The 19,188-nt window shown below is 49.2% G+C and overlaps 2 protein-coding genes across 2 annotated transcripts; both read left to right on the top strand.

Annotated features, from left to right (window-relative positions):
• Positions 1-841: 841 nt before the first annotated feature.
• ONS95_007388 (uncharacterized protein) lies at positions 842-2,071 on the top strand (the record flags this gene model as incomplete). Its single annotated transcript, XM_058500894.1, has 1 exon — positions 842-2,071. One exon carries the CDS (start codon positions 842-844, stop codon positions 2,069-2,071), a length of 1,230 nt encoding a protein of 409 aa, XP_058362210.1.
• An 8,530-nt stretch (positions 2,072-10,601) lies between these two features.
• ONS95_007387 (uncharacterized protein) lies at positions 10,602-18,039 on the top strand. The gene is made up of 4 exons (XM_058500893.1): positions 10,602-11,862; positions 11,941-15,002; positions 15,060-15,172; positions 15,397-18,039. Exons 2-4 carry the CDS (start codon positions 13,236-13,238, stop codon positions 16,484-16,486), a joined length of 2,970 nt encoding a protein of 989 aa, XP_058362209.1. The 5' UTR covers positions 10,602-11,862; positions 11,941-13,235; the 3' UTR covers positions 16,487-18,039.
• Positions 18,040-19,188: the final 1,149 nt, after the last annotated feature.

The following is a 19,188-nucleotide window of genomic DNA, read 5'->3' as shown; positions in this document are numbered from 1 at the left end:
GCCTCTCGGACGTCCGAAGTTTCTCATCGCGTGGATGGGATTAGGGAAAGATACATCCAGCAACTACATTCATGATGGCGGATCAGAAGAGAGAGAGGAAGAGAAGAGAGGAGCCAACGACACAATTGGGACCAAGTCAGCCATCCTCTTCCATTCCATCATCATGCCATGCATCGGGATGGCTCATTCTGCTGTGCGCCTTGCCTGCACCTCCTCTAGGGCGGCACAACTACAGAGCCCCTACAGTGCAATCGAATAATACCCCGGACACCACCTAGATGCAGACCCATGTATTGAAGGGTCCTATCCTCGTCCATCAGGAATTTGCCTCCCCTTGCTTTTCTCTTCTAGCCAGCTGCTGGTTCGCTAAGCGAAAAGCCATGTACTCGTACAACGGCAGACAGCGCAGTGCAGTACAGGCTGCAAAGTTGGGGATCAATTATTATTACTGCCTGATACTGCTCTTTCAGACAGGCAATCCCAGCCCGTACACGTCCAAGCCGTCGATCCTTCTTCTATCTCCCTGCTCTCTTCTCTACTTTTCATACTTCAACTCAAAGCTTCTTCCCTGACCAATGCAAAATATTGATTGATTTTGTTTAGCATGTTCAATACTCTCGTTTCTGTCCTTCAGAATTCCCAAGAAATTGAGTTTCTCTGAGGCAATACATTGCCTAGCGCTTGCCTTCAACATCCCATCTCCGGAGATTGCTCCTGATTCCTAACCCCCATTCGTTAACTTGCAGCTTTTGCTGCTGCAGCCTCGGTACCCAAGGTTCCGGGCAAGATTCACCAGATTTAATTTATAAAGATTAATTGTTGATCCACCACCACCGTCGGAATGTATGGTCCGGCAAAAAGCGAATCTTCCAAACCTCGATACTCCAAATTGCGGGCATCCTGCGACACATGCTTCCTTGCAAAAGTGAAATGCAGTAAAGCCCGGCCAATATGTTCACGATGTCTTGTCTGCGGTGCTGATTGCAAGTACTCGCCATCTTCTCGAGCAGGCAAGCCCAAATCCGATGGCAGTCATAGGCGGCAGTCAAAGGACGTGTCGAAACAGGAGGAGTCTGCAATACAATACCCAACACCTTCGATGAGCATCGATGTCGAGCAGGCGAATTCATATGGGATGGACCAAGAATGGTCGTCTATCATGGGATCTCCGGATACTTCGATGCATCACAGACAGTCGATGTCCTCGAGTGCAGTTCCGGTTCCTGGAGACGAGGGAGGATCAGATCCAGAATCTGGGGCCAACCAAGATGTTTTCGACCCGGTATTTTCATGGACCAATTCGCCAGGAACGGACATGGCCTCTCCATACCTCGACTCAAACACACAACATCAACATATCTACCACCAACAATCAAAATCCTTAGTCAATCCATCCACTGCACAACCATTGCTCGTTTCCTGGTACGACCAACCCGACTACTCTACCTCAGCATCCGGTCCCGTCACAGGCCATTCTATGTACATATCTCATAATTCCGCGCTGCCCAGAAACCCGACCTGCAACTGCTTCAACACATGCCTATCAGCCCTCCAAGCGCTCCACAATTCCGACGCCCTCACACCCTCCTCTCCCTTCGACATCATCCTAACTATCAACCAGCGCGCCGTTGAAACCTGCTCAACCATGCTCAACTGCCCAATCTGCACCTCCAAATCCGGATCTAGTCTCCGAACCATGCTCCTGGGTACCATCCTGGGGCGTATCATATCGATCTACCAGGACGCATCGAAGAACTACTTTGCGCTCACATCCTCCTCTTCATCCAGCCAAAATGGCGGGCAGCAACTCCCACAACCTCCTCTGCCCCTCACGTTCGGGACGTATCGCGTCGCGAATGAAGATGTCAGGTGGTTGCAGATGGAGATTATTTTGCGGGATCTGAAGAAGCTCCAGGAATTGTTCGCGAAGTTTCAGGAGACGAGTTTGATGAGTGAGAGTGAGGAGGATGCGGGCATGCATGGGGCGGTGAGCAATTATTTGTGTCGGAGTTTGAACGTTACCTTTGAGTCGTTGAGGAAGCAGAGGAGTTTTACAGGGGCGCAATATTGATAATTGAGTAAGTGAGTGCTGAGTGTTTGTGGTTTTTGGATGGTTGGTCGGGCAGGGACGGGTCATTCATGATTGATGATTTAATGAGGATGTTTGGATGAGAGATGTCGCTCGCTTCACTACTCGAGTACCCGGACTGGCCATCGCTTGTTTATACTCTTTCCTGTACAATTCAATTAGATGTCGAACCTCTTGTGAACATGTTTTCACAACCATCCTTTTTCCTGAATTTTCTCTTTACATCGACACATTCATTTTCAGGTCACGTACGTCCACTTTCGTCCTGTGCCTTCTGTCGGGGCTGAACCGCTGCGCCATTCGTTATCACAATGCATACCTACCTCACAGCCTGCTCAGATCTTTCTCCGAGGCAAGGATATCACGGTATATTTTTTTTGGAGGGGAATCTCCTTTGCTCTCAACTTGCGTTTCCACAGCCCTGTTCTGCAGCACCTCTTCATGCATGAATGACGACGAGGCTCTTTCAGCTCCCCATAGAAGGAAAAGGCTACGAAATTACATCCGTTTCTGGCGTTCTCTCAACCCACCTGGTAGATTTGTACGATGATTTACCCAATGAGCACCAAAGTTTAGGAGGGCGGTATAGTTTTTGTCGATCTTATCTATGTTTGAGACGCCCGGCTGCAGTTGGCTTATGTGTGGTTGTGTGGGGTACGTTGAAGAACGGTGCAGAGCACAGACTCCCTTTGTGATACTTACAGTTTTGGAAGAACGTACAGAACGTACAGCCACTCACATGATGAGGGTGCGACGATCGGGCTTTGAAGGCGGGATAGATGTGATGTTGTGAAATACTACGGTGTTGAAGGAGTCAGACACTTGCGAAGTATCTTATTTCCACATTGCAGAAATTAACTACCGCTTATCGTCCTTCGTATCAAGAAGCAGCTGTCCGGCACACCAAGTCCGTATCATTGTACGGACTGTAAAATGCCAAAGCACTTATTCGTTTACCTAATAGTCCCCCTTCCACCCACCATCGTTTCGTATTCTTAAAAATCCGCTCCTCTGACGTAAACTTTCACAGTCTCGTAACCTCCTGAAGTCAGGTCATAATACAGCACGACTAAGTAATTCAACTACTCACTCGGACCTCACGGCACTCGCCCTTCGTAAAGAACAAGCTAGGATCTTTAAAGACAAGGACCCCTGCGGCCCGACATCTCGCATATCTGACTTAAGCCCTGTAGCAAACTCCCAAAATAGTATAGCAACGTCAAAAATGCCGCCGCATTGCATTCGTGAGAGACCAGACTTACCAATATAGTCGTAGTGTTGGCGTAGCCTTGGCGATCACTCACCTGCTTTCGGCGGAGTGTGGTAGCTTTTATTTACTGGTGGAGAGGCGTTCCAGTCGGATTGCATGGGATGAGCTCGGGACTCTTCATGGTGGGGTGTTTGACAATGGTGGGTGGACTGGTTGTAGTGCGCAGTAGGGTGACATGCACTCACTACGTTGTAGATATCGCCATGAATCAACATTTACACCTACCTACGTCTTATTCTCCGAATTTCTTACCCGACAGCAGATACGATACGAAGGTATGTTTCAACTTCATCATGACTCGCTAGAAAACGAGGTCTGAGATACCTATTACTGAATCGGCTTTTCAGGGAAACTTGGACGTTGTTGAGTGGATCTGATCTACTGCTCGCTTACCATACAGGGTCCACGTCTGCTGTACAGTGACGGACCCTAGTGATGATCTGCAGTACGGGAGGGCGGGGTTTAGATTCACAGAGCATCATGCCTGCTAGGAGAATTGTAAATGCACTGCTGTCCTTGGGACTCAGGCTAATAGTTTGCACTGATACTGACATTGTACTTAGTGACAGTTGATCATTGCAGTATCCAGACTCCAAATACCAGCGATGTGTCCTAAAGAAGCAGAAGAACACGAGGAACTCGAGACAGAAGAAACTTTGATTGTTTGGAAGGATGAACCAAGGATTCTAGGCGTTTTTCCTTCTTTTCGTCATAGAAAGACACGTCCTGAGTGGATGTCTGAGCGAGAGCAGCTCTTTCAGGCACTCCCGCGGGCCCCTTCTTCAGTGACTTTCAGTAGGTCAAATGGTTCAGACGGTGATTCTTGGCCTTCACATGTGGTGGGAGTACAGTGAGATGTTGCTTTTATCAGTCTAGGGTAGACGATTGGTTCCAGCACAGCGTTTCTTCAGCCCTGCCAACAATGGACCCGAATCGCATCGGCTGTCCCGGACATAACCTGAACGCCCGCCGTCAGCCATATTCCCAATCCGGGCCGAAGCTGTGCATTCAGTTGCCTTGCCCAGTCCCTTATCATAGGAGTGTTATGCTGTGAGACGGGTATGCGACCCTGGATAACGATCTGGTGGATATGTTTTGGCCGCCTTGTCTGCCACTTTGCCCGAATATTCTGGAGATTTATGTCCTGGCAGGTGGTGGGATACATTGGGCTTTGGGCTTTGGGAGAAGTGATTTTCTCCGTATGGAGAGGTTTTATGGAGTGAGGGCGGGTTGTAGATTTTATGGCGGGGAAAAGTCTGTAGTGTAGTGAGGAGTTACTAGCGAGTAAGAACCCTATCGTATCTTCCACACGGGACGAAATGAGACAGACAAGTCGGGAAAGGACCGAAAAGTCAGCTTCTTGTCCCGCTCTCGTACTGCTGATGCACAGCTTGATGGTGTGCCCAAATGTTGCCCTGATGGCTTTCTCCTGACCCCCCAAGATATCCACCAATTGTTGAAGATGTCTGTTCCACACAAGCTTCCTCGCTCCCCCCTCCATCAACAACCAGCTCACTACGCAAGCCAACCCCACGCAACTCTCTACCCGAAACGAAAAGTGCTGGCTGCTTGCTCTTACATGTGTCCTTGCACACTGGACAATACCCACTTGCGAGCCTTCTTCATCAGTTGGTAAGCTACAGCCACGGTAGCATTCCAAGCCGTCTTGACGTCGAAGCTGCCCAAATCGGACAGACATAGTTCGCCACTGATCCTCAACTGAGCTTTACGACTTCTCTTTGGATGCAAAAACCTTGGGCATCGTGAGAATCATTATTGAGACGCTGATAACGGAGAGGTTGTGCCACTCGAATCAAGCTCAGTGGAATGAAGTAGAGCAAAAGCAAAAGCGAGAGAGAAAAACGTCGAGCAGAATGTTATCCAAGCCCCAAGCCGCTGATACGGTTATGGGACGAGGCCGGTATCATACCACTCGGCGAGGAGAATTGAAGCGAGGAAGTGAAAGGAGATCACATAAATTTGAACCATCACTTCACTCACTATCATACCTGACTAATAGCTCAACAGCATTTACAAATTAGAAGAAGTCAACCCCTACTTCTTCAACGACGTCTTGCTGGCAATTTACGTCTTAGTGACCTCCATCGGCATGCATGGATACTCCTTGAGGTGATGTCAGGCGTTCTCCTCAGAGCATATCTGTTCTGATCCCGCCTGGTCCAAAGGCATATACCGTGACTGCTTTCTCACCGCAGTCACGAGAAAGAGTGTGTGAAATCCTTCGATGGAGGTTTTGCCGCCTGCGTACAGGTTTTGATTGGATATGTAGACTCATGGTGATGGCTAGGGATGGTGTAAGGATGATTTGCGTTTGTCTCCGCAATATTTGAGGACTTGTGGTTGGATATCTGGGAGATCTTGTTCATGGCTGAAGGATGAGGCTGGCGTATAAGAGGAAGATCAAGTGGTCGCCTTGTCTTGTTTGACCACAAATTGTTGTCAATGGAGGTTAGAAAATGCAAGATGTGGTCGTAGTCAGCTGGTGCTTCTTCGTTCTCTTTGACTCAATTCAAGAGCGTGACAAATTACAAGCTCCAAAGTGAGTATGAAACATTGCCTCAGCCACTTTCCTTTTCTTTTGGTCAAACCTGTCAAACAAGGCAATAGATTAGGCTTTAATACAAGATCAGCCTTCCCAATTCGAAGCCGCATAGTGAGCTCCCCAGGATTGGTTATATGCATCCTCAAGCGATTTGATCACGGAGCGGGGGAGACATTGGGTGCTGGTTGATGAGCTCCTCCTTGACGATTGTTGGCAAAACCTTGCTTTGCCTTTGCGTATTTTCTGCGACTCTGAGGAAGATATTTTAAGTGTCTACGCGGGATATATTTGCAGGTGTCAGTAAAAAATAAACTCGAAGTGGCTGTACATCAACGTTTATACTCTTCCCCTTTTCGAAACACAGAATCGAGTAGTCTTTGTAAGAATAAATTCTTTCTCCACCCCCGTCTAAGAATCCATCACCGCCTCCGATCCGTGGAAATGGCTTCGCCGGGTCTTGCTTGTCACGCTATCACGTTTTTCTCCCATTGTCATTCCATTCAAAGGCTCTATTATTCTTCCGTGTCCCGTGCTGGACTTCCACAGGATGGACCTCCACAGCACCACCAACACAAACAAGAATCGTGATCACATGTCGGATTTCCCCATTCCCAGTCCGGTAAAAACACCGAAAGCCCAGGAGAGTGAGTGACATTGACAGCGATGATTCGGATTTCAAGGCTAGGGGATAGAGAGTTCATCCGACCAGGGGCTGATCAGGGCCTCACTTCTTTTCACCCGATTCCCCCATCAAAGACAACAATCCCGAAACTCCCCAGGCTGAACGGGGCTGTTGGCTGAATCCTTCAATACTTAGATGGAACCTACCGTATCGGTGGAATCTCAATCAAAAGGATCTCCGGCGTCGACGATCATTACCATGATATCGTACCCTTCGCCCCAAAAACGGGTAAGTGTATATCTGGGGTTCGGGTCAACCTCCCCTCCCCTCCCCCTCGAGTCGCGCTTCGCACCCTCGCTGAAAGCTTAAACGTTGCAGATCTTTCTCCACGTGTCTGTGCACTGTTCTCCTCTGCACTGCACATCTAATCTTGTTTCTCTTGAGCCTCCGCTAGGAAGGTTTTCTGGTAGTTTGAGACACTCAACCTGGTTCGCACGCCACTTTGTTTGCTGGTTGGGCTTGGGGTGCAGGGCAGGTGTGTCTCACTTGAAGCCGCTGCAGATAGGAGAGCCAAGAGATAACGCAACCCAATATATGTATCAGTAGGGACTTGCCCGGTGTATATTTCTTCCAAGACGAGAACGAAATGTACATGACTTGGTATCTTTCTCGTGTATCTCCCGGCATCTCCGTGACATCTCGGTCTTGGAAATGCACGCACATAAGAACAACTGGAGCATGCATGCAGCCTGCACCTTGAATAAGTTCCGAGATTTCTCCAATCTGGTTCATTTCAGCCTGGCTGCGGAGAAGGATCCGAATGTATTATCTGAGTACGGAAGAGATCACCAGCACGGCTGGCAGCACATTGGTGTAGCCTGAGAACCCCGCCAGAAAGTCAAAAACTCGCTCCTTCAAACTTTCGTGATTACTAGCCACATGGGAGGAATAAAATGTCTTGAAATTCAATACCAAGGTACCATAACTGCTTGGATATTTGTTGCGGCTGGGAATATTGCGTGGTTTGTAATCACATGTGCAGCCGCTACTTCGAGACTTTGATATCGACTGGCTCGCTGGCCCGCGGCTCAAGCTTAGGCATATCGAGTAACTAGGTGGGCGATAAGGTTTCTTTGCCTTGCCACTCACGTAATTCTGCATGCTTGATTTCACAAGGCCGAAGAGTGCATGTGATGATACTAAGACCGTAACGTACACTGGTGTATCACATCACACCACGAGCATTACCGTGATACCGTTGTGTACACCACGCATCGACGATCACGCTGAAGGGAATCCGAATTCGCAACGGAATATCTAGTTCACCAACCTGTGATTTGAGCTGGGCTAGACGTTCAAACGAGTAAACAAGCACAGAGAGGACTCATTGCACTCAATCTGGATAATTCGGAACTCCGACTAGGGTCTCCGTTCCGTCGTGTTTCATAGGTCCGAACGTACTGTCTTCCTCCTAAGAGGCCCTTTTATATATTTCGTAAGGGACGACGGATGATAGAGGAAGAATTCACGAGTCGGCTCATTTCGTCACCCCAGATATCGGAGGTACGTAAATTGAAATACGACTGCATCTTCCTCGCTTTATCTGAACTTGAAATGAGAACCAAGCTCAAAAGCAAGAATCTGGCGTTCGAGGCGTTTGAGCCCGGAGGAGATCATCACCAAAAAGCCCAATCGATTTATTGTCGACCACACCACCCACCACACCACAGCACCACACCCGGATTCAGCAAGACGTCGTGCCAAGCTTTGGAGCTGGCTGTCCGAGGTGGTGCTAAAATTCTCTTTCTGTTATTATTTCTTGCTGCCACGCACCGTTGGCTTCGTCTAGCTTGCTCTCGCTTGAACATTTCGCAGGGGACGGTACGGTAAGGCTGACGAGCTTTTCCGGCGGAGATGGAGACGGACAGGGACCCTTGCCAAGATCGACTGCAATGATTCCGTTCCCTTGAGGTTCTACGAAGGTACAGATTGGTGGGGGTGGTGCTTTGTGCTGAGTGGTCGAGGAGCGAGCTGGAGCGAGGAAGCGAATCGAGGGGCGGGAAGGACAACATCACGGAACAAACAATACTACACGAGCAGCATGAGGGAGATTCCTGGCTCGCAGATACGACGACCTGAGCGGTGCGTCCGTACCAACAAAAATCCACAGATTCAACAAAGACGCAGTGAGAAGAGTGAGGAGAATGTACATGTACCTTAGGCAACGAAGTGAGGGAACAACACACCGTTTTGTCAACCTTGGCGACGCCGACGACCGACTGACTCTTAACCTTCCAGCGCCGTTCAGCTTCTGCACAGATGACATTGCGTTACTCGGCCTCACAGTCGGTCTTGTCTTTGATGGTGGTATCTGGATCACCAGGTCCTCGGACTGATTCCTGTTCGTGTTTTCGTATGCACAGTTCTCGCGATCGAGTACGGAGATAGGTTAGAGATATAGCAGAGAGCCCCAACCTTGCCACTGGGCTAGCTGATTGCTGCTTGTACTTGGGTATATAAAAACGTACGTGCATGCATACGGAAGAGACGATGAAAAGGGTCTGATCTCGCTAACTCTCAGCCAGGTCCCCTCGATCGACTTCGATATTACCTCCGAACGATACGATTGGTTCGGATGCCCAAGCGAGACTTGCGGCGTCACAGGTGGCAGATGAGATGAGATATGTTATTCAGATTCAACATATGATAAGGTCAAGAATGGTGGTTTCTTCATCGTGAGAATCACTCAGAGACAGAGGACAGAGAAAGTTCAACAACAATTCTTGGTACTGGCCGAGCAGGAAGCTGACCTGCTCATCCGCATGTCAATATGCTCGGCCGGCATCCTCGGCGATCATCATCATCGGTCCTCATCCGAACCTGCTTCTCTTCAGACACCGAACACTAAAACTAATATCAAGACCAGCGATTCTTTATGCGCACTTGTGTTCAAATACCGAAATATGCGGCAGATTCAGATGCTCGTGAGGTTATCTTGCGCCGAGATCGACAAGTATGAAACAATCGGTCAATATGGCGTAATTTGACGCTTCCGAGGCCACTTGAACGTGCACTGCGCTTGCGGCAAGCTTTGCCGTGGTAGTGAGGATCTAGGTAGAAGTCAGTCAGTAGGTATGTTGTCGGACCATTTTGGAACTTGAGCAAAGGAGGAGATACGATGCGATGCGATACGTGGAGATGGTAGGAATGTGAGTTGCGGACATGTCGCCGAGAGAATTGATGCAGTCGTAGACGATAATTGTCCCTTTGCCAACTAGGTCATCTGCATTTTATGTTTTGCGCATTGCATCACGAGTGCATATCTGTCTGGATTCTCTGTCCCAGCCCAGGACAGGCGGGTAGTACAGTACCAGTTCCAAGGTAGGTTCTGTAAATTCATGGCTGGGCTCTCGACGAGGCACAGGTACAAACCCCACGCGACAGGACGTACTGCAGAATAGACTAAGAGTGGTGATATGAATTGGACCCATGCGTGGGATGTTTTACTTGGCTCGGGAACCAGTCTGAGACGACGGATGGTGGATGCGTGGGGACCTATTTTTGTATTCCAATTCCATGACCCCTACACTCAGATGTTCTTCTTCAAAATACATACAATCTCGCTCGGTACAAAGTACCTGCTTGATAGATTGAAGGAGCAACTTACTCTCCGTTCCGTTGCAGAATAATATATCGTTCGGATGTACAGGAGACATTTCCGTCTCTTGCGGCTCTCAATGTTCATATGAGCTTGTTGACAGATTAATCAAGACCTGCATTCTGCACATTCAAGTCGGGTCGGGTGAAGTCAATATCAGAACCAGATTCCAATTGTCTTCTCCTTCCCTGTCAATGATCACTACACTTCCTCGCTATCTGGCCAATGACCGGAATCCCAAGATTTGCCTATTCATCCGCATGATGCTTGTATCACGACAACCGGGTCGGTACTATGGGGATAATTGGATAGCGTACCATCCCGTCCCGTCGCAGTAAATTTCTGGATCTCAGTTCCCAGAGCACTGTGACACGAACCAGCAATGTACAAGCATATGGTGTTGATACTGCCTTGGCACATACATGCACGCGAGGCGAAAGAGAGGTACCAAATCAGACTTCGGAGTCGAGCCGAGAAAGTGCACCAAAAGACAAGCTCAAACAACAAGACTTCAACTAAATGACAAGACACTTGCACTAACCGGAACGAAAACAAGGTACAGGAGCCTAAGAGAGATTGTTTGAAGGATGTGGCGACATAGGGGAACAACAAATGCAGGATAAAGTTCAATAGATGCTCGTTCCAGCCGTGCAGCAGTTTTAGTATGGTTCTGCTTCTGTATCTGGTACTGGCTGTCACTCACTACTCAATGTACAATTCCCGTACAGTGCACATAAGTCAAACCCAGGACTCCGAATCATACCGTAACCTACTCACAACTGGCTCCTGGGAAGATCGTTATAGTGGAATCATACTTCAGCCGGTCCAGGGCAGCAAGGCAGAGTACCAGTACAGGGCAAGATCCGGTACAGGAATAAATAGAACAGACCAAACAAATATCTGAATAGCGGCGAGCTAGAACATTTCTTCGTGTGCGTGCAGACTACATATGCTCAAATTGGACATAGCGGGATGAGCCTCTCAGCCTGTTTAGGCACATCTCGGCCAGTGCGTTAAAGGTTAGGCCTGTTCAGGGCATGGATTGGCGGTGGTGCACTGCAATGCCCCTGGATTGGACCGGCGACCGTGCTGACGGCTCGAGATTAGCGCACTGCAGGGCGGGTCTTAGGGGACGAAGTGGGGGAGACGGCAGCGCAGAACAGGGGCAGGGGTACGCTGTAAGGTTGCGGGAAGGCTCTCCGTGGGGAGTAGCCTCCGCTATTCGTACGGGGTGGAGGGCACGGCTTCAGCCCACGGTAGCCCACGATTCCACTCACATCCTCTGTTCTGTACCAGATATTCACATCCCAACATCCCATTACCAGGCAAGGAAAAGCTCAAGCCGTGTACTGAACCACTGCAATCCATCCCGTCACCCCGCCAGTGCCTAGCATCCTTCCATACAGCCCTGTAAAGCTTGGGCATGGCTGGTATGACTGCTGGTATCATGCTACACGGCAACGGTAGCATACGCTGCCTTTCCTATCAAAAGCATGATGGGATGTTTGCTAGCAAAAGATCTGACATCAACATGACAGGAGATGCAGAATGAATGCCGAGTGCAATCATGGCACTTACTGACCTGAGTCTTGTGAGGTTTTCCCGTGGTATCAGAGCACACTCAAGCATTTTAGCTTGTAGACCGGCCCAAGAATCCACAGCACGTCAACCTTTCTGCCGTGCCTACCATATCCTGTTCTATCCCGAGCTTCTTTCTGCCTGTAGCTAACGGTATCAGTCACTGATCTGTAGTTGTCAGGAAGGTACCGAGCTGTCAAAGAGCAAAGCTACGCAGCATAGAACAGCCAGCGCTATCAGGCTAGGCTCAACAGACAAACATCAAAATATACGCAGCGCCTATCTCTAGCCTACCTCTTAACTTCCAGGATACCTGTTCCTCTCTAGCATCCTCGCTCGTTCGCTGGTTCGTTTCCTCTTCTCGTGTCCACTGTCAAAGCCTCCCATGGCTCATCGCCGCAGCCCCGTGCTGGCCACTTAGTCCATCACCGAACTGTGCATGAGGCGTGTATTTCTTGATTTACTTGTCCGCCAATGGCAATTGCACAACAAAATAAGCTATGCAGAGCTGTACTGGGATTTCCCAGCGCCTCTCTCGAGCCCTGCGAACAGACGGTCAGGTCCTCTGCCTAGCGACTCGTTGTTCACTCCCTCCGCCATGCCACTTAGTCTGCCTCTGCTGTCCTGTCTTGTCTCGTTGAACATGAACACTATGACACTACCACTCTCAAAATCATGTGGGGTAGGACAGAAACAGTACTGATCAGACAGCCAGGGGCAAGGAAGGGGTAGGTCAAAGGGGTGGGTGGGTGCTGTGCAGTGCGGCTGGAAAAGACGACAGACGATCATTGCTTTGAGATTCAGTACATACAAGAAGTAGATAAATCCAAAGGCCGAAAGTCAACATCTAAACATATCCAGGACCCATACATACCCACCACTGCACTTACAGGGCAGACACAAGGATCTAATCTGCTTCCAGGTTACGACGCTGGCCTGCGTAAATTGGCCGGCATTGATTGAGGCGGGCTGAAAATACACAACTCTCGTTTGCATACTTCCCTGCTTTATCCTATCTTTTGGGAACACATTCGAGCCCCTTCGACCTCGGTCATAACTTGGACATACTATCCGTTTGCGTTTACCATAATCCACAAGGATCGAGTTCGTCGTCGCACCAAGTCCAGGCGTGCATTGCAAGCATACAAAAAGTACATCGTTCGTTCGAAAGTTGCTTGACCGGAAAAAAGTTCGGCTCTGGTACTTGTTTGAAACCTTTCTGTGTCGATTCTCAGCAATTTCGGAAATCGAGATTTGATATCTCAACGACACGCACCTACCTCCAAACAACACTTCCAAACTTCGCGTCTTCAACACTCCCTACCATTCCACTACTACACCTACCTACATCTTGGATAAGTCTACTTCGGCACACAATTTTGTGATTAGTCGATCGTGAAGAAATATATAATTGCTCGAGGGTCAAACGATGAACCAGCCCCTTTTGTCGATATCATGATCTTCTGCACGTATTGTGGAAAGAGCTTCACAAGAAAGGAGCATCTCGAGAGACATATACCTAGTCGTAAGTACCACCAGCTTCTTCCAGATTCTTCAAGCTCACATGCCCTCGAATCCATCACTAATACACCCCATCAGATACGAATGTCAAACCCCATCGCTGCACTCTCTGCCAACTATCGTTTCCCAGAAGGTAAACAAACTTCAGAGCTTGACGAGACAGGACTTTCAATTTACTTACCAAATTATAACAGAGATCTCCTCCAACGCCACCACTTCACGTACCACGAAGCTAAAGACCCAATGCAAGCAGCACCAGGAGCCGTTCCGTCTATAGGAGGACGCACCCCTATCGCCTGCATCAACTGCGCCAATGCAAAGACCGGCTGCGACAAAGCCGTACCCTGTTCCCGCTGCGCAGATAAGAATTTACCCTGTGAAGCACGATTCGCTCGTCGTTCGGGAAAGGCATCTATGCGATCAGCCAGTCTGTCTGGTGCGATTTCCGCAGCGCGGAACAGTGGGTCGCCAACAACAACAAATCGGTTAGCTCCCAAAGAACCTGTTCAGGCGCAAGCAACACAAACTCCTACCATTGCGCCGGCGGGAAGTCCATTGGAGGCCAACAAAGTCCAAGGGAGTCCGCAGAATGTCGTTCAAACACCAGTGCACAATATGCAGGTTCTGAGTTTTGGAAATTCGCCGTTCAATACTTCGCCGAGCGAAAGTGTAAGGGGTATGGACACCTTCATGTGTCTCAGTGATGAAGATATGCTCAATGCGGAGACCGGCTATCAGGACCTCATGATGTGGAATCAATATCCCTCTGACCTGGAGATGTTTTCGGATACCATGAATGGCAAGATTGATGTTCCGTTCATGGACATAGCGGGGTCGTATCCCAGCTCTGATGCCTTGACTTCCATCCATTCGTCGATCTCTGTCCCTCATACGGTATCTACCAGTATCCCATCACAAGCTGACTTCGAACGACCGTTCAAGCTTGTTGAGGCGAGTGGTCTCATGAGTGGAGATTCCATGATGCCTGAGTTCGAGGTTGTCATCGCAGCTGAAGCCGCTTGGCCGCTTGCTCGTTGTAATCGGCCCATTTTCTCAGGCTCATGTCCCCGAACCGCTATTCTGCATCTGGAGAATCTCGAACAGCACTCCAGATACGAAAGTACGTGGAAGCTACTGGACAGTAACATAGACTCCACTGAGATCGACTACAAGAATCAGATATCAGTTGTTCCTTTCTCATCCGGCACCCGAGACCGCATACTGGCGATTACTCAGAGCTTCCTGCACACTGCTCTCGAGACTCATCGTGGTGGAATGAAAACTTGGGATAAAGGGAGTCCGCATGGGAGTTTCAACTTTCTTGTCCTTCCTCCCTCTAAGGTCTTGGAATATTTTCTCCGCAGCTATGTCCGCAGTCTCGCGCCATATTACACGCTCATCAACGGCGGTGCTCTTGATCCCAACGAGTTGATGATGAATAACCAAGCGTCTACTCTTCTCCTGCTTTTGATGATCGCCAGTGGTGCGACTGCGGTCCAGACACCCGAAGCGAGGTGTCTTACTGCGGGGTTGACCGAGACCTGTCGCATCTCGCTTTTCAACATCATCGAAAGAGATGTTGAACTTTCGGCTGATCCGGTGGTTTTGAGGTGTGCTCTGCTGTTTACTATCCTTGGTGCTTGGAGTGGTGATGCATGGCATATGAATATTGCCATGGGCCAGAGAGGCATGTATCTCGCTGTAAGTGTGACGAAACGTACCTAGAATATCGAGATTTACTGACTTGCCTTTCCTTAGATGTTGAAGCATGCTGGTATGCTGGAGTCTTCAGTTCAAATGTCCATATCGACAGATCCGTCGAATATGGAACTTCAATGGAGAGCATGGCAGCACCAGGAAAGTAAGAACAGGTAGGCTTTTCTCCTCTTTGAAACTTCCGTCACATAATTCTCCTTTCCAATAGCATTAGTGAGTTGTGCGGGGATGACACGGCTCCGCCATGGCATTTGGGGCACAAGTGCCGTGTTGTAGTGGTCATCTGCCTAGTGAGGGGCCATGACGGGCACTTCATCAGCACCCAGCGCACCCTACCAGCCCTACAAACATCCCAGTGTTCCAGGCTAATTAGCAGTAGGTTAGTGTACAACTGGGTGATGGTGGATCAGGAGTTGAGCCTGTTCCATGACACAGCACCTATCCTATCCATCACGGAGCTGCAGACCCCGATGCCTGGGATGGAATGCCTGTGGCTCGCCAAAGACTCCACTGAATGGCTCGCTGCCCTGCAACAAACAAACAACATCAACAACACCGGCTCAGGCTGGGGAAGTCCCAACTCCCCACTGGAAATTCATCCTCTCACACCTTCGCTGTGCGATCTGTTCCAGGACATGCTCCATGATAACATCGATCGTCGTTACGAGCAACTTTCTCCTCTTCAGCTAAAGCTGCTCTTACACCCCCTCCAATCTCTACTATGCCACCTCCGGCAAGTCCTCTCCTGCTTCTCTGATTTCTTCGGCGCCCGTCGCGGAAGCAGAACAGTCACCAAAGCAAGCACCCTCCTCCGGCTTGAAGAAGTACAATCCCTCTTGCAAAAATGGTACGAGCTGTGCGCTGTCCACGCAAAAGCTGACCCGACCTGCCCCGTCACGCGAGCAAGCCTCGTTCTCTATCACCTCATCAGCCTCAATGCCGTGACTTCATTCCCTGAGATCGAACGCCTTGCAAGACGTGAGGCCTTCGATGGATCGAGTCGTGAGCTTGGACTCAGGTATAGACGGTGTATCCACCAACCCGAAGAAGTCCTCGTTCATTGCGGACAGGTCATCCGCCTTGTGAGTTCGATGCCTAAAGAGGGGCGACCACATTGGTGGTCTACGGCCATCTATCGTGCGTGCTTGATTCTCTGGGTCGAGAGTCTGTCGCGAGTGGATGCTAATTCCCAGCGCATGGAGAAGGGTCCAATGTTCGCGATTGATGCGGTAATGCCGGATGATAGGTCGGTGGTGAGTTATTTGTGGAATGGAGAGGGAGTTCCTGTTTTGACGGCGGTCAAAGGAGAGGGTGAGATGGAGCGGGAGACATACGTGCAATTGGTGCCAGATGAGGTGTTGGGTCATGCGGTGGGGCTGTTGGAGCAGGGTGTTGCTGCGAGGGTGAGTGATGGGATTAAGAGGAAGTTGCAGGAGCTGGGGAGGACTTGGAGTTTGCCGTTGAGTTGAAAATAACTTCTTCCTCCTTGTCGTCGCTTGTCAGTGTCGGACAATGGCGTGTGGTTGTTCTAAATTTCATTCTCGCTTATTCGGTTGAGTGTTGTCCTCGACCAGCTTTGACGTCGGGTATGCGGAGGCAGGAGTTCTGCTTTCTTTGTTGACGTTTGGTTTGAGATAACTAAATGTGATGTAATGTATCATCTGGCTGGGTTAGGTTTGGCAGGGAGGCGTAGTCTGAAGAGCGATATGAACGGTTGATGATTGATCTACATTGCCTCTTGACTCGTTCTGCATGTGGTGATTTGTCCTGTCCCAGTAGAGCGAACAGATTTTCAGTAACTCCGTTTTTCCCCTTCGTCTCCATCTCCTTTTCTTTCTTTGTATGAAGCGAAGCCTGAACGGGAGGACGGGATCAGAGTGTTGTTCCGAAAATGATAGATGCTGGACGGTGCATGATGCGGTGGAGATTCGACAAGACCTGATGCAATGTAAAAGACCAGAGTGCGTCTTTCGTCGACATCATTCACAGACCGACGAGCACGGTGGGATGAGAATCTCGACAACAGCAGAGGGCGACGACTCGGCGAAGCGAGGAAGCGAGGTATGATGTAGCAGTGAGGCAGACATCTCTCCCAATTTTCGAGGTGGTACATCGAAGTTTGTTATCTCCTTGTCGCCGCCCTCTTCGAATCGGAGTTCCAATGCTGACTAGCTGGACCCGTTCGCTCGCTCTGTGCCGTTCGATTGGGTTAGGTTCCGCCAGTTCATTATCTCACATAAGTCCATGCTGCCACTGCAGTAGCTTTAAGCCATGTGGGAAGTCGTCTCGTGGTTGAGGGTGAGAAGGTACGAGAGAGTGCGAGGTGGTAGGTGGGTGGATGGGTGGTTGTTTGATTGGCAGTAGAATGATTTGATAATGGATGTAATTGGCTTGTATTGTCGTTTGAATTTGAGTTTGATGGTATTGGAGTGAAGTGTTCTTGAGTGTGGTGATGGAATGCTATGGGACGAGACACCAGTGCCCGGTGGGCGCTGGAGGGAAACTGGTGTGCCCAACTTGGGGGGTGATGAACATAAAAGTCCATGAAGCCTTGAGTGAAAGCAAATAGGGTATATGTTGATGATGATGAAGTACTGGCCTCGCCGTAGTCTTGACCAGAGGGTCGTTGTTGGTGTTGTTATTGGCAGGTGATGGAGCGATCCAGCGAATGCTGGTCTTGTGACCCTGCTTAGGTCCTGGATGAAGGTTTGGGCTTCCATGGTTGGACATCGTGGTCGTTGTTGTCATAGAAGGATCTCCAGCAGTAAGTCGAACTCGAGGGTATTGCTGCTGGTGGGCTTGGGAGGGCTATGTATACCGTGCGCAGTGGGTGGTTCTTGACTTGGAACAGGGAAATGACTGAACTGTTTTTGTATGGTGGAGCATGATGGAGGTTGTTGATATCCATGTGATATATCGCTCAACAGTCAATTGTTCCGAGGTCTGGGCCAACTCGTGGGGGTGTAATCATGGCAGGTAATGGAGAGTACGTGTGGTGGTGGTGCGGGGTTGACGATGTTGGGTGTGTGGCGCTGTTTGCCCAGTAGACTATTCACATTGAGCAAGCCATGAAGAGAGGGGATTAGGTTGAAAATGGCTGTGGGATAGTCCTCTTATAATGAATAAACACGGAAGAGAGTTTTAGAACATGGGTTTCATGCCAAATCATGACAGCAGTTGGCACCGGTGACGACACGTAGTTCAAAAGTGTTTCCCATTGACCCTCTGGAAAAGCATCTATATTTGATCTTCGCCCCTTAAGAAGCAAAAAGATACCTCTCCGCAACCTCGGGACCAAGCGAACGAGTTACGGTTTGTTGTTTGCTTCCCGGATTGGACGTTTCAAAGGATCGTCAAATTTTTGTGTTTCACCATTGCGAAGAACCTATCATTTATCACTTCTCATGCAAGCCGATTATCCCTTGAGTAACTAATGTTGACGAGTAAGAGTTCACAAAACCGAAATGCCGAGCTTGTTTGCCGGGTCCAGATTGATTGGGAGGAGTGACTTACCATCAAGCTCGGGATTTTGTCAGCGCCGATAGCTTGATCATCAAATTGTCTACTTGGATAGGAATATTCAAGGAAAATATAAGGTTAATAACTTAGTTTAGACAGTCTTTGTGCGAGTAAGAGTCTTGAAGTGATACGGCTAGGCATTTTGAACTGTGCGATCAGCGGCATTTGACTTTCTCTAATGCCGAGCGAAAGATGCTCGATCATTTCAAACTTTTTCGACAACAGGAAGAGTGCTTGGCTTATATTTGAATAAATCAGTGAGGCTATAACGTATCTTCACCTTTTGAAAGTGCTTGAACCATGCGCTACGTATACTCCGAATTTCTTGCTGAGGAATTAAGCGAGGCGCTTGGGTTGAAGCAGACGAGACCAGCATCTCCATTTACCACCTCCATCCTCGTGATACGCTGGTAAATAGTAGTAACTTTTCCAAAATTAAAGACTAACAGCTTCTAAATCTCGGTAATGCACCAGACAGAAGTTCAAACAAAGTTGTCGGCGAGAATATTCCCCGGCGCTGGCTCAAATTGGAGGAGTCCGTGACGAATGTCCGAGCCTTCTCCAACGACGGTCACCGAGGATCCAGCTTGTGCGGATTACACCACCGACAGCTTAGGCAGTCAATCAGGAGTTGGATCTATCTTGTCTACGG

Source organism: Cadophora gregata (assembly GCF_030347475.1).
Source record: "Cadophora gregata isolate MNR1 chromosome Unknown scaffold_2, whole genome shotgun sequence".
NCBI classification, from domain to species: Eukaryota; Fungi; Ascomycota; class Leotiomycetes; order Helotiales; family Ploettnerulaceae; genus Cadophora; species Cadophora gregata.
This window is presented reverse-complemented; position numbering and strand designations above follow the sequence as displayed.